General features: G+C 48.9%; 2 protein-coding genes across 4 annotated transcripts in view; both read right to left on the bottom strand.

Annotated features, from left to right (window-relative positions):
- Nucleotides 1-15,141, bottom strand: part of LOC140720368 (butyrophilin subfamily 3 member A3-like) — a 665,711-nt gene that overhangs the window by 507,219 nt on the left and 143,351 nt on the right. The gene's annotated exons all lie outside the window — the stretch shown is intronic.
- LOC140720464 (zinc-binding protein A33-like) overlaps nt 3,003-15,141 on the bottom strand; it is a 348,439-nt gene continuing 336,300 nt past the window's right edge. Inside the window, exons 8-9 of the mRNA XM_073035318.1 lie at nt 12,874-12,894; nt 3,003-4,358 (exon numbers count right to left, since the gene is read on the bottom strand). Coding sequence (XP_072891419.1) covers nt 3,826-4,358; nt 12,874-12,894 — 554 coding nt within the window. The 3' untranslated portion in view covers nt 3,003-3,825. The remainder of the gene's footprint in view (nt 4,359-12,873; nt 12,895-15,141) is intronic.

Genomic DNA, 15,141 nt, shown 5'->3' with positions numbered 1-15,141 from the left:
GAACACTGAGTGTGTGTCTTCAGGCTCCTGTACCTCTCCCTGAAGGGATCAGTGAGAAGAGGGCAGTCCTGTATGGTGAGGATCAAACAAACCCATTGTGGATTTTCCAGTCCTCTGGGACCAGGCCAGAATCAAGGGACACTCGAAAGATCATGACCAATGCACACAAAATGCTGGAGGTAATTCAGCGGGCAGCATCTGTGGAGGGAAACAGACTGTTCAGAGGAAGAGTTTTGAGGGGGAAATGTCGACTGTCCATCTCCCTCCATAGATGCTGCCAGAGCCCCCCACCCCACCCAGTGTGAACCCAGACACCCCCACCATCCAGCAGCTCAGGTGTTACAATGAAAAACTTGCCTGCAGCAGCATCACAGACACAGACAACGGCAGAAGACTTAAATTCTACATCAATTATACAAGGCAGTGAAGAAAGTGTGCTAGAAAGGATGAGGGGACAGTGAACAGAGGAGTTACACATCATGAACGGTTTAACAGAGGATAGTTTCCAGTAGAAGATAAGGCAGTAAGTGGTTTAATGGGGGGAAGATGGCGGAGGTGAAAGAAATGGTTTCTGCATCTGTAGATCTCGGTCGGATGGAAATTCATTCAACTGTAACAGTCGAGGGGATCGGATATGGTAATACTTGTGGGGTTGTGTGGAAAGGAAAAGGTGGTGGGGGAGAGGCTGGGGACCGTAAGTGAGTAATCCACAGCTTCCCGATTGGGTGGGAGAGACGGTTGTCTCACACCGCACTCCCGGACAGTGTTCCTGTCTCAGTTGGAAATGCTCGTTGTCACACTGGAATTCGCGGGACCTTCTCCTGAAGCCCATCACCCCTCCTGGGGCAGAGTCCACTAACAGCAGCTCACCAGAGTCCTTGGTCCGAGGACAGTCTTTCACATTGTTCTTCGATGTAGCCCATCTTCGAAGATCCTTCCTCTCCCAGTGATGAGATCTTTGGAGCTTCTGCTGGTGTTCCTGTAGCTCTGGGATTTTACGGAATGGGGTTGCTTTCCCCCTGCCCAACCCTCCTCCTTTTGCAGCCGGACTGGGGACTGTCCATGGTGGCTACCTGGGATCTTTCTGTGCATAACTTGGCCTCAGGTTTCGGCTGCACTACGAGAGGACTTGGTCGACTGCTGAAGCCACGAGAGAAATGAAAGCCGGGCAGCGTCACTAAATATCATCAACAGGTAAAAGCCCAGAAACCAGTCGTGTGGCCTTAAATGCCACGGCATTGAACCCTGAGACTACCTGGTGGTGTGGACATTTAAAAAAAAGAACTGTTTGGAACCTGGATTTGAAGGACCATTTCAGGTTTTGCTGGTCACTAACACAGCCATCAAGGTCAGAGACAAACCGTCGTGGATTCACACCTCTCACTGTAAGACGGTGTCTAACCATGGTGGTTGGATGAGATCGTGTCCTTTCCCTGCCACCAACACTCAAGCTGCTGGGTGTGTATGGCTGTCCCGGCACATGTAGAAATGGATGTGTCCGTCACGAAACAGAGATGAACTGTGACTTTAATTGGTCCAAGCCCTCAGCCCCGGGTATTTCTGGTACTGTGATGGTGGGTCCCCCTTCATCCCCTTACCCCTTTATACAGCCCCCTGCTGTACTCACTGTACACCCATGATTGTGTAGCCAAGTTTCCATCAAACTCAATATATAAGTTTGCTGATGACACCACAATTGTAGGCCGTATCTCGGGTAATGATGAGTCTGAGTACAGAGAGGAAATTAGGAACCTGGTGGCATGGTGCGAAGACAATAACCTATCCCTCAACGTCAGCAACACAAAGGAATTGGTTGTTGACTTCAGAAGGAGTAGCGGACCGCACAACCCCATCTACATCGGTGGTGCGCAGGTGGAACAGGTCAAAAGCTTTAAGTTCCTCAGTGTGAATATCACAAATGACCTGACTTGGCCTAACCAAGCAGAGTTCACTACCCAGAAGGCCCACCAGCACCTTTACTTCCTGAGAAAGCTGAAGGAATTTGGCCTGTCCCCTAAAACCCTCACTAATTTTTATAGGTGCACCATAGAAAGCATTCTTCTAGGGTGCATCACAATCTGGTATGGAAGTTGTCTTGTCCAAGACTGGAAGAAGCTGCAGAAGATTGTGAACACAGCCCAGCACATCACAGAAACCAATCTTCCATCCTTGGACTCACTTTACACTGCATGCTGTCGGAGCAGTGCTGTCAGGATAATCAAGGACACGACCCACCCAGCCAACACACTTTTTGTCCCTCTTCCCTCCGGGAGAAGGTTCAGGAGCATGAAGATTCGTACGGCCAGATTTGGGAACAGCTTCTTTCCAACTGTGATAAGACTGCTGAACAGTTCCTGACCCGGATCTGGGCCGTACCTTCCAAATATCCGGACCTGACTTGCACTACCTTACTTTCCCTTTTCTATTTATGATTTATAATTTAAATTTGTATTGTATTTACTTCAATTTGTACTCCAGGGAGCGCAAAGCGCAGAATCAAATATCACTGTGATGATTGTACGCTCTAGTATCAATTGTTTGGTGACAATAAAGTAAAAGTAAAGTATCGGATGGCCAGAATGTCACTGGGGATGTGGGATGTAAATTTGGAAACAACCAGTGTTTCAGAGGATGGTATATACCTCTGTAAGACAATAACCCCAGGGTAAAAAGGACAGTGTTGCCCCTGGAGAATGTTACACCTGCCTAGGGAACCGGTAAACCAGCACAGGAACTGATTAACATGACATCAGCAATGGAAAAGTTAGTAAATTAAACTGCATATGCTCTCGATCCAAGCCAATAAGCAATATCTAAATTGTCGGCAGAATTGATGTCGGTCCATACAGTGACATTGCAAATCCAAACGACTTTGGACTGTGTTTTATCCGAGAAAGGAACCATGTGTGCCCACACTGGACAAGAATGTTGTACCTACATACGAGATGAATCAGGACAACTGATGCACCATGAATAACTCACTCTGAGACGTAAAAGCGAGATATCGGCTTTTATTGACTGGAAGAAGGAACAAGCAGTGAGTGACCACCATACTACATCCTGGAGACTGAGAGGCCGGGCTCAGACCTCCATCACCTTTATACCGGGGTCTGTGGGAGGAGCCACAGGAGCAGTCATCAGGGGGCGTGTCCAGACAGGTATATGTAGTTCACCACAACAACAGAACTCACTTCACAGATCAAATCCTAGAGGCCACCAGGAAGATTAAGGGAATAGGAACCCAATTCCACAATGATAATCCCACAGGAAGCTTGTGGCCATTTTGTTTCCCAACCTCTCCATCTTCCCATCCCCCACACACTCCTCCCCACCTCCCTCCCTTCATTCCAGTCTCCACTTTTCACTCCGACCAGATTCCATCATCTTTGTCTCTCCCACCTCTCATCTCCCAGCTTCTGACACATTTCCACACTCCACCCCTTCCTCATCCGGATCAGCTGCCAGCTTTTACTCCCCATTCCTTCCACCTTTCTGCACCAATTCTTTGGCACTTCGTGTGTTACCACCGGCGCTTGTCCCGTCCCCTAAGATTCACCGTGACCTTCCTCTCCCAGTCAGCACCACCACCACTTGCCCCAGTTACCCTGTCAGTCCCGGTGGACTTTAGCACCCGGGGGAGCCGGGGAGCTCAGGACCCGCCGCCCGCGGCTGCTGCTGAATCCGCAGTGTTTCTGTTCCGTTGACGGATGTGGTGAACGAGTTAAAATTAATGGATCGATAATTCTCATATCGTGTTTATTTCACTCTCCGCACATTTATATTTACACTGACTGACTCCTGACGCCGGTCCCGGACCCGACCCGTTTACAGACCCGGAGCGGAACCGGAGCAGATTCTCAGCCACTGGTGTGTATCCCAAGTCCAGAAGAAAGGATAAAGTTTCTCCGTGAATTTATTCCCAGTGAAGGTGTGGAGATGGGACTTGGTCTCCGCGTTGTAAAATGAAACTGTCCCGGACTCGTAACTGAGATAAACTCCCACCCTCCCGGGGATGGGATCGGCCGGGAGACGGGACTCGGGGGAGGTGTAAACCCGCATCGCGTCATCAACCCGCGCGATGATCCAGAATCCGGTCTCCGGACTCAGTGTGACCCGTCCCTTCCTCTCCACAGACTCTGCGGCGACTCCCAGACTCCAGCACCGATTCCCCGTCACCTCCACCTCCCAGTAATGTCCCCCCGATGTGAATCCCTCCGATCCCAGCACACACCACCAGACTGTGAACCTCTTCCCGGTGTGAGGGAGATCCCTCCGGGTCCCGGTCCATCTCACACTCTTCCGATCCTCAGACACCTCGAGCACCGGATGCGCCGTTTCCACATCCAGGGTGACAGAGACTGGGGGGAGAAGCAGAGAATTAGAGAGTCCCCGGGGATCGGGGGGAGACTCGGGCAGCGCGGCCCCGGGGACCGGGGGGAGACTCGGGCAGCGCGGCCCCGGGGATCGGGGGGAGACTCGGGCAGCGCGGCCCCGGGGACCGGGGGGGGGGGGGGGAGACTCGGGCAGCGCGGCCCCGGGGATCGGGGGGAGACTCGGGCAGCGCGGCCCCGGGGATCGGGGGGGAGACTCGGGCAGCGCGGACCCGAGGATCGGGGCGGGGGGAGACTCGGGCAGCGCAGCCCCGGAGATCGGGGCGGGGGGAGACTCGGGCAGCGCGGTCCCGGAGATCGGGGTGGGGGGGAGACTCGGGCAGCGCGGCCCCGGGACCGGGGGGAGACTCGGGCAGCGCGGCCCCGGGGATCGGGGCGGGGGGAGACTCGGGCAGCGCGGCCCCGGGGATCGGGGCGGGGGGAGACTCGGGCAGCGCGGCCCCGGGGATCGGGGCGGGGGGAGACTCGGGCAGCGCGGCCCCGGGACCGGGGGGAGACTCGGGCAGCGCGGCCCCGGGGATCGGGGGGAGATTCGGGCAGCGCGGCCCCGGGGATCGGGGGGAGTCTCGGGCAGCGCGGCCCCGGGACCAGGGGAGATTCGGGCAGCGCGGCCCCAGGAGCGGGGGGGAGATTCGGGCAGCGCGGCCCCGGGGATCGGGGGGAGTCTCGGGCAGCGCGGCCCCGGGACCAGGGGAGACTCGGGCAGCGCGGCCCCGGGGATCGGGGGGAGATTCGGGCAGCGCGGCCCCGGGGATCGGGGGGAGACTCGGGCAGCGCGGCCCCGGGGATCGGGGGAGACTCGGGCACAGTCGGGTGGGTGACAGGACCCTTTCCCGGGGTTTTACCCAAACACAGCGGATGGACAACCAGCATCTTCCCGAGGTTTTTTCACCGGGATAGTGAGTGGAGTTTTTTAGATCAACACACTAACATTGTGGAGGATCTCAGCGGGTCAAGCAGCATGTGTGGAGGGAGATAGACAGTCGATGTTTGAGCCCAAAAGCCAGCATCAAGAATGGTGAGAAAGAGGAGATTGCCAGTGGAAACGGGTGTGAGGAGAGGGAGAGGCAACAACTGGATCCAGATGAGGACGGACAGAGTAAAAACTGGAGGCATTTAAAGAGGTCAGGGAGGCTGTTCTGCAGAATTCATTCATCCTGACCAACTTGCTTCAATGAGCGTGTCCCACTTGCCTGTATGTACCCATTATTCCTTTAAACTTTCTCTGGGAGACTCCTCAACTCCAGGGAAAGTCCCAGCCTCTCCTTGTAAACCAAACCCTCCAGTCCTGGTAACGTCCTTGTAAATCTGTTTTACTCCCTCTCAGTTCAATGACAGCCTTCCTTTCGGAAGGTAACCAGAACTGTACACATTGCTCCAAATGTGGCCTTACCAATGTCTTGTACACACGTAGTGTGACATCCCAGCTCCAGCACTCAGTATTCTGACGGATGAAGACAATCACCTCCTGGTCTCTCTGTTCCACAACACTCTCCAGGGACCCACTGATTCCAGTGTAAATCCTGTCCTGGTTTGCCTTCCCAAAACCCACATCTCTCTGAATTAAAATCCATCTGCCCTTCACTGCCCAGCTGATGAAGATCACGTTGTAATATTGGATAAACCACGGGAATGATGGTGACATTCAATGTTGTCATGGTAACGTAGCAGATACAGCAATGCTATTTCACCTTGGGGCCTTCCAGGGTTTGGCGTTCAGTTCTGGCACTGTCTGTAAGGAGGGTCTCTGTTCACCCCACGACTGCAGGGGTTTTGTCCGGTTGCTAGTTAGTGGGTTAACTGGTCATTGTAAATTATTCTGTGATTAGACTAGTGTTAAATAGCTCGGTTGCTGGGCTGTGTGACTCGCTGAGCTGAAAGGGCCCGTTTCACACTGTATCTGAAAATTAATAATTAAATAACTCACTTCACTGTCCACTACACCACCAATTTTAGAGTCCTCCACAAACCTACTAAACACGTCACTTACATTCTCTCCAAATCATTCATATGAATGATGACAAACAGTGGACCCAGCACCAATCCCTGCAGCACAACCACTAGTCACAGGACTCCACCCAGACAATTCTGTATCCAATGGGCCAGATCGTAGTGTAGCCCATGAGATCTAACTCTCTGGAATAGTCGACAATGAAGTACCTTGTCAAATCCCTTGTTAAAGTCCATGTAGACAATGTCTACTGCACTTCCAACATCTCCATCCATGCAGAAAGCCAAGCTGGATGTCCCTGATCAGTCCTCACCTTTCCAAATGAATGTAGATCCTGTCTCTCAGAATCCCCTCCATTAATGTACCCACCATCGACGTTAGGGGTAAGTTTTCTACGCAGAGAGTGGTGAGTGCGTGGAATAGGCTGCAGGTGATGGTGGTAGAGGTGGATAGGATAGGGTCTTTTAAGAGACTCCTGCATAGGTACATGGAGCTTGGAAGAAGAGAGGACTATGGGTAATCCTAGGTAATTTCTAAAGTAAGTACATGTTCGGCACAGCATTGTGGGCTGAAGGGCCTGTATTGTGCAGTAAGTTTTATTTGTTTCTATGTTTCTATAAAAGCCAAGCTGGGTATCTCTGATTAGTCATTGTCTTTCCAAATGAATGTAGATCCTGTCTCTCAGAATCCCCTCCATTAATGTTCCCTCCACTGACATTAGGCTCACCAGTCTGTACTTCCCAGGCTTTTCCCTACAGTCTATCTTCAATAAAAGTTTAACATTAGTCTCCCTCCAGTCTTCTGGCCCCTCACCCGGAGCTATCAATGACTCACATATCTCCAAATGGGCTCCACACTCTCCTCCTGAGCTTCCCACAATGTCCTGGGATACACTTGATCAGGACCTGGGGATTTATCGACATTTCTGCATCTTAGGACCTGCAGCACATTTGCTTCTGTAATGTGGTAGAAAATGAGGTCGATCATCTTCTGTAACACGGGGGAATTGAGGGCCCTGTGGAACTGGCACAGAAGAGGAGTTGAGGCCTGGGACAGGGAAATGATGACAGGGAAGGTTTAGAAGGATACACGCCAAATACAGGTAAATGGGCTGAGGGGTGATCTGACAGAAGTAGATAAGGTGATGAGGGGCTTAGATTGAGCAGATGGTTGAAATCTTCTCCCCACAGGAGTGGGATCAAATACAAGAGGTCACATGTCTGAGGTGGGAGGAAGGAGTTTAAAGGTGATTTTATTTGAAGAGTGAGTGGTTGATGTTGGAACTTGCTGGCAGAGGAGGTGATGGAATCAAAAACAATCACTGTGTTTCGGAGACACTTAGACTGACCTAATGCCGGCCAATGGGATGAGTATAGATGGGTAAATAGGTCAGCACAGAGTTGATGGGTCGAAGTGCCTGTTTCTGTGCTGTCTGACAATGACTCTGTGACTTCAAATGAACTGAATGACTGAGACCCCACAGCCCTGCGGTGCAGAAAATTCCACAGATAAACATCCGTGGTATCGTATTCCAGCCATTCCTACTTTGCTGTCATCCCTGCCAGTATTCTTTTCCAGTGAATTCTGGCCAACTCCTATCTCATGCCTCTGTAATTCCCTTTACTCCACTGTAATACCGATACATCTGACTTCTGCTTCTCCTTCTGAAATTTCAGTGTGAATCCGATCATATTACGATCACTTTCCCCGAAGGGTTCTTTTACCTTAAGCTTTCTAATCAATTCCAGTTCATTTCACCCGTCGAGAATAGCTGATCCCCGAGTGGGCTCAACCACAAACTGCTCTAAAAAGCCTTCTCTTAGACATTCCAGAAATCCCTCTCTTGGAATCTGATTTTCCCAATCTACCTGCATATTGAAACCCCCCCCCCCTTGTATCATTGCCCTTTTGGGATGCACCTTCTATCTCCTGTTGTAGCTTGCAGACCACTTGCTACTGTTTGGGGTTTGTATACAACTCCCATCAGGGTCTTTTCACCCTTGCCGTTCCAAAGCTCTGTCCACAATTATTCAACACCTTCTGATCTGATGTCCTCTTCTTCTAATGATTTGATTTCATTTTTTTTACCAACAGAGCCACGGAGCCCCCTCTGCCTTCCTACCTGTCCTTTTGATACAATGTGCATCCTTGGACATTAAGGTCACAGCTTAATCTTCTTTCAGCTATGATCAGTGATGCCTACAACATAATACGTGTCAATCTGTAACTGTACTACAGGTTAATTTACCTTATTCCGTATACTGCACACATTCAAATAGAACACCTTCAGTCCTGCATTCAACCTTTTAGATTCTGTCCACCTTTTAATAAACAACTCACCCTGTTGACTGCAATTTCCTCTGTCATCAGCCTCTCCTTGCCAGGAGTCTCACTACACACTGCCTCTGTTGGTAAACCAACTACCTCATCCTCAGCACGATCACTCCTCTTCCCACCCCCCTGTCAAATTAGTTTAATATGCCACCCTCCAGGCATATGGCACCACTACTGTGACAACGAGGAGACAAAGATGACCGCAAATGGCACAGAAATCTCTTCCCTCACTTCCCAGAGTAACCTGTGGTATAGACTGTGGTCTTATCTATCCTAATACTTTACTAAACCAGTACATCCTCTTTCTGAATGTTGACGTTCTAGCATATCAGCTTGTTTTGTGCTCTTCTCTGAAAAATCATGGTCTCTCTCTCTCTCAGTAGTTAATATTGAAGCAAAGTCTTCATTATAGACCTTTCCAACCTCCTCTGTCACCAGGCATGTTTCCACTTCTATCCTTGATCGGTCCTACCCTCACTCTAGTCATCCTCCTGTTCTTCATGTATGTGTACAATGCCTTGGGGTTTTCCTTAATCCGACTCACCAAGGCCTTCTCGTGTCTTCTAACTCTCCCCAGTCCAGTTTTCAGGTCCTTCCTGGCTACCTTGTAACTCTCTAGAGCCCTGTCTGATCTTTGTTTCCCAAAACTGGAAGTAAACTTCCTGCTTCCTCTTGCCCTGATGTTCCACATGTCCTGTCAACCATGGTTTCGTCACCCTCCCACCCTTTCACTGTCTCAATGGGACAAACCTGTACATGAACCCATGCAAGTTCTCCCTAAACAAACACCATATCTACATTGTGCATTTCCCTATGTACCACCATTCCCAGTTGACAATCCCAAGTTCCCACCTAATAACATCGTAACTCACCATCATCCAGTTACATTGGCTGCTCAAATCCCTGTCCAAGGCTATGGGAAAAGTGAGGGAGTTGTGGTCACTGTCTCCAAAAAGCTCACCCACTGAGTGATCTGTCACCTGCCCTGGTTCATTGCCCAGTAAAATTGATTGTGAGTGATTTTATATTTCCTAATATTGTCTGGGATTTCCCAACTGTGAAAAGACTGGATGTGACTGAGTTTGTCAACTGTGTTCAGGAAATGTTCCTTAAACAATATATAGAGGTTGGAACTGGAGATTGTGTGATAGGGAACAAGACAAGGCAGGTGACAGAAGTCTTTGTAGGGGAACACTTTTGATCGAGTGATCATAATTCCATTAGTTTCAGGATAATTATGGAGGATAATTCTCATCCTGTGCTCTCTAGTTCTAGTCTCTCTCAAGTCCTTGGGATTAATTTTCATCTTGTCTGTTGGAGCAACTTCATGACTTATTTTAGCCCTCCTGATTTCCTCTCAAGTGTTTGTTTGTATTTCTTATACTCAAGTACTTCATTTGTTCTTCGCTGCCTACATTTGCGATGCACCTGCTCCATCTTGTTAACCAGAGCCTCATTTTACCCCCGCAAAAAAGGTTTCCTAAACCTTTTAAACATGTCTTTTATTCTTGCAGGAACATACAATTTCTGTACTCTCAAAACTTTTTGAAGGCTTCCCACTTACCCGATCCTTTCTGATGCCGTCAAATTGGCCTTTTACCAGTATAGAATCTCAGTCTGAGGGTTAGACGTCCTTCTCCGTAATTAATGGAATTATGATCTTCTTCTTCTTCATGTGCCTTGTGGGTTACACGCTTGGGCCATCATGGCTCTCCACATCGAACGATCCCTCGCAGCGTCAATGATATCTCGCACACTTAGATCTGTTAGTTCTTTCAGTGTCCATATATTTTTGTCTTTGCCTTCCTCACACCCCACGCACCCCTCATACAAACTCTTCTCCCTCCTGCCATCTGGGAAAGGGTACCGAAGCATTCGGGCTGTCACGACCAGACTGTGCAACAGTTTCTTCCCCCTAGCTATCAGACTCCTCAATACTCAGAGTCTAGACTGACATCTACATCATCTATTATTATATTGAAATTTGTCCTCTACTGTGCCTATTGTCTTGTTTATTAATTAATTATTGTACTGCCCTGTACTGTTTTGTGCACTTTATGTAGTTCTGTTTAGGTCTGTAGTCCAGTGTAGTTTTTGTGTTGTTTTACCTAGTCTAGTGTAGCCTTGAGCTGTCTCACATAGTCTAGTGTAGTTTTGTGTTGTTTCATGTAGCACCAGGGTCCTGGAGGAAGGTTGTTTCATTTTTACTGTGTACTGTACCAGCAGTTTATGGTCAAAATGACAATAAAAAGCGACTTGACTTGACTTGACTCTTCTGCGTTTCCCAGGCATACAGCCTTGTAATTCTATTTCTCCCTTTCTGATGACATGGCCCAGGAATTAAAGTTCCTCTCATTTACTGTGCTCATTAAAGATCTTTTTGTATGGGCACGTTGGAGTACCGTCTCATTAGTTACCCTATCTCTATATGATATTTTCAGCATTCTTCTAAGAAACCACATTTCTGTTGCTTCTAAGTTTCTTTGGAGTTCTGGTGTTATAGTCCATGTTTCGGAAGCATACAGCAAGATTGACCAGATGTAACATTTTAGTAGCCTCAGCCTTGTTGTCATAGAAATGTGTCTGTTGGTAAAAATGGGTTTCAGTTTCTGGAAGTTGGTTTTGGCAATGGCAATTCTTTTTATTTCTACTTTACTTCGAGCATCTTGTGATATAAAGCTACCAAGGTAATTAAAGCCGGTCTTTTGTTCAATCTCTTGGTTACTGATGTACAATTGGCAGTTGGGAGTATCCTGCTGTTTTGATATTACCATACATTTGTTTTTTTTACAGTTGATGGTTAGACCAAAATCTGCACTTGTTTGTACCACTTTGTCCAGGAGGATTTGTAGGTCTTCTGCAGCACTTGCTGTTAGGGTGGTATCGTCTGCATATCTTATATTGTTGATGTTAACACCTCCGATTTTTATCCCATCCAAGTCCTCTATTTCTCTGAGAATCATTTCACTATAGATATTAAATAATTCCGGTGAGGCAACGCATCCCTGTCTAACTCCTCTTTGAATTTTAGTCCAACTGCTTATACTATCATCACATTTTACCGCCGTCGTTTGATTCCAATATAAATTTTGAAGCAGTTGTTGGTCCCTTCTGTCAATGTTTAGTTTAGCGAGAATTTGAAATAATTTTTCGTGATACACTTTGTCGAATGCTTTAGTGAAATCGATAAAATATAAAATGACATTATTTTGATATTCAATTCAAGTCAAGTCAAGTCAAGTCAACTTGCATTGTCATTTCGACCATAACTGCTGGTACAGTGCATAGTAAAAATGAGACAATGTTTTTCAGGACCATGGTGTTACATGACACAGTACAAAAAACTAGACTGAACTACGTAACAAAAAAAAACAGAGAGAAAGCTACACTAGACTGCAGACCTACACTGGACTGCATAAAGTGCACAAAAACAGTGCAGGCATTACAATAAATAATAAACAGGACAGTAGGGCAAGGTGTCAGTCCAGGCTTCAGAAATTGAGGAGTCTGATAGCTTGGGGGAAGAAACTGTTACATAGTCTAGTCGTGAGAGTCCGAATGCTTCGGTGCCTTTTCCCAGACAGCAGGAGGGAGAAGAGATTGTATGAGGGGTGCATGGGGTCCTTCATAATACTGTTTGCTTTGCGGATGCAGCGTGTAGTGTAAATGTCCGTGATGGCGGGATGATTTTCTCAGCTGACCTCACTATCCGCTGCAGGGTCTTGCGATCCGAGATGGTGCAATTTCTGAATCAGGCAGTGATGCAGCTGCTCAGGATGCTCTCAATACAACCCCTGTAGAATGTGATGAAGATGGGAGGTGGGAGATGGACTTTCCTCAGCCTTCGCAAAACTTGCCCTTTCTGAAAGCATTCGTAGTATGAAAATTGCGTTCCTAGTTCCTCTATCCTCAATAAACTCATATTGCAGTTTAGAAGTTTCTGGCCTTAACTTGTTTTTAATTTGACTCAGAACAAAATCTTTATTCTGTGACTCATAAGACTGATTGTTCTGTAATTTTCACAATCAATAGTTTCAGGAATTTTTGGCAGAGTTATAAATACTGATTTTAAGAGATCGTCAGGCAATACACCAGACTCATATATGCCATTAAACAGTTCAAAAAGAATATCTATGCCCAGATCTTCTAGGGCTTGTATCATTTCCACTGAAATTTCATCAGGTCCAGTGGCTTTACCTTGTTTCATGCTTTTCATTGCTTTAGTTATTTCTTCTTTGGTAATAGCTGGGCCAGAATTAGGGTGTTTAATATCTGGGGGTTCCCCTCTATTATCTTCAAAAAGCTGCTCTAGATACTGAATCCACCTCTCACATACTTTAGTGAACACAAAGTACACTGCAGATACTGTGGTCAAGTCAACACGTACAACACGCTGGAGGAACTCAGCAGGTCGGGCAGCATCCGTGGAAACGAGCAGTCAACGTTTCGGGCCGAGACCCTTCGTCAGGACTGAAGAGGGAGGGGGCAGGGGCCCTATAAAGGAGGTGGGGGGAGGGTGGGAAGGAGAAGGCTGGTAGGTGGCAGGTGAAAAACCAATCAGAGGAAAGATCAAGGGGTGGGGGAGGGGAAGCAGGGAGGGGATAGGCAGGAGAGGTGAAGGAGGAATGTAAGGGGAAAGCACTCTGGGTAGTAGAGGAAGACAGAATCATGAGAGAGGTGATAGGCAGCTGGAGGAGGAGGCAGAGTGAAACTGGGATGGGGGAAAGGGGGGGGGGGGGGGGGGGAAATTACCGGAAGTTGGAGAATTCGATGTTCATACCAGGGGCTGGAAACTTCCCAGACGGTATATGAGATGTTGTTCCTCCAGCCGAAGTTTGGCCTCATCATGGCAGTAGAGGAGGCCATGTATGGACATATCCGAATGGGAATGTGAAGCAGAGTTGAAGTGAGTGGCAACCGGGAGATCCTGTCTATTGTGGCAGACAGAGTGGAAGTGCTCGATGAAGCGATCCCCCAATCTGCGTCGGGTCTTGTTGATGTAGAGTAGGCCGCACCGGGAGCACCGGATGCAATAGACGACCCCAACAGACTCACAAGTGAAGTGTTGCCTCACCTGGAAGGACTGTTTGGGGCCCTGAATGGTGGTAAGAGAGGAGGTGTAGGGACAGGTGTAGCACTTACGCTTGCTGGGATAAGTATCAGGTGGGAGATCTGTGGGGATGGGACGTGTGGACCAGGCAGTCGCAGAGGGAACAATCCCTGCAGAAAGCGGAGAGGGGTAGAGAGGGAAAGATGTGCTTAGTTGTGGGGTCCTGTTGAAGGTCCCTTTCTCGATCTCTCGGTCTCCATCTCTGGAGACAGACCGTCCACTGATATCTTCTATAAACCCACTGACTCTCATAACTACCTCGACTATACCTCTTCCCACCCTGCCAAATGTAAAAATGCTATTCTCTATTCCCAGTTCCTCTGTCTCCACCGCATCTGCTCCCAGGATGAGGCTTTCCGTTCCAGGACATCTCAGATGTCCTCTTTCTTTAAGGATTGTGGTTTCCCTTCTGCCGTCATTAATGATGCCCTCACCCGCATCTCCTCCATTTCCCGCACTTCGGCCCTCACCCCATCCTCCCGTCACCACAACAGGGACCGTGTTCCCCTTGTCCTCACCTATCACCCCACCAGTCTCCAGATCCAGCATATTATCCTCTGCAACTTCAGCCACCTTCAACAGGACCCCACCACTAAGCACATCTTTCCCTCTTTACCCCTCTCCGCTTTTTGCAGGAATTATTCCCTCCGCGACTGCCTGTTCCACACGTCCCTCCCCACAGATCTCCCACCGGGTACTTATCCCTGCAATTGTAAGTGCTACACCTGTCCCTACACCTCCTCTCTTACCACCACTCAGGGCCCCAAACAGTCCTCCCAGGTGAGGCAACACTTCACTTGTGAGTCTGTTGGGGTCATCTATTGCATCCGGTGCTCCCGGTGCGGCCTCCTCTACATCGGCGAGACCCGACGCAGATTGGGGGACCGCTTCGTCGAGCACCTCCGCTCCGTCCGCCACAACAGACAGGACCTCCTGGTTGCCACCCACTTCAACTCTGCTTCACATTCCCATTCGGATATGTCCATACATGGCCTCCTCTACTGCCATGATGAGGCCAAACTTCGGCTGGAGGAGCAACACCTCATATACCGTCTGGGTAGTTTCCAGCCCCTGATATGAACATCGAATTCTCCAACTTCCGGTAATTCCCTCCCTCTCCTTTCCCCCATCCCAGTTTCACTCTGCCTCCTCTTTCAGCTGCCTATCACCTCTCCCATGATTCTGCCGCCTTCTACTACCCATAGTGCTTTCTCCTTACATTCCTCCTTCACCTCTCCTGCCTATCCCCTCCCTGCTTCCCCTCCCCCACCCCTTGATCTTTCCTCTGATTGGTTTTTCACCTGGCACCTTCCACCCTCCCCCCACCTTCTTTATAGGCCCCTGCCCCCTCCCTC

This window comes from Hemitrygon akajei, chromosome 2 (genome assembly GCF_048418815.1).
Source record: "Hemitrygon akajei chromosome 2, sHemAka1.3, whole genome shotgun sequence".
Taxonomy (NCBI): Eukaryota; Metazoa; Chordata; class Chondrichthyes; order Myliobatiformes; family Dasyatidae; genus Hemitrygon; species Hemitrygon akajei.
The sequence above is the reverse complement of the archived record's forward strand: the minus strand, read 5'-3'. Positions and strand labels throughout refer to the sequence as shown.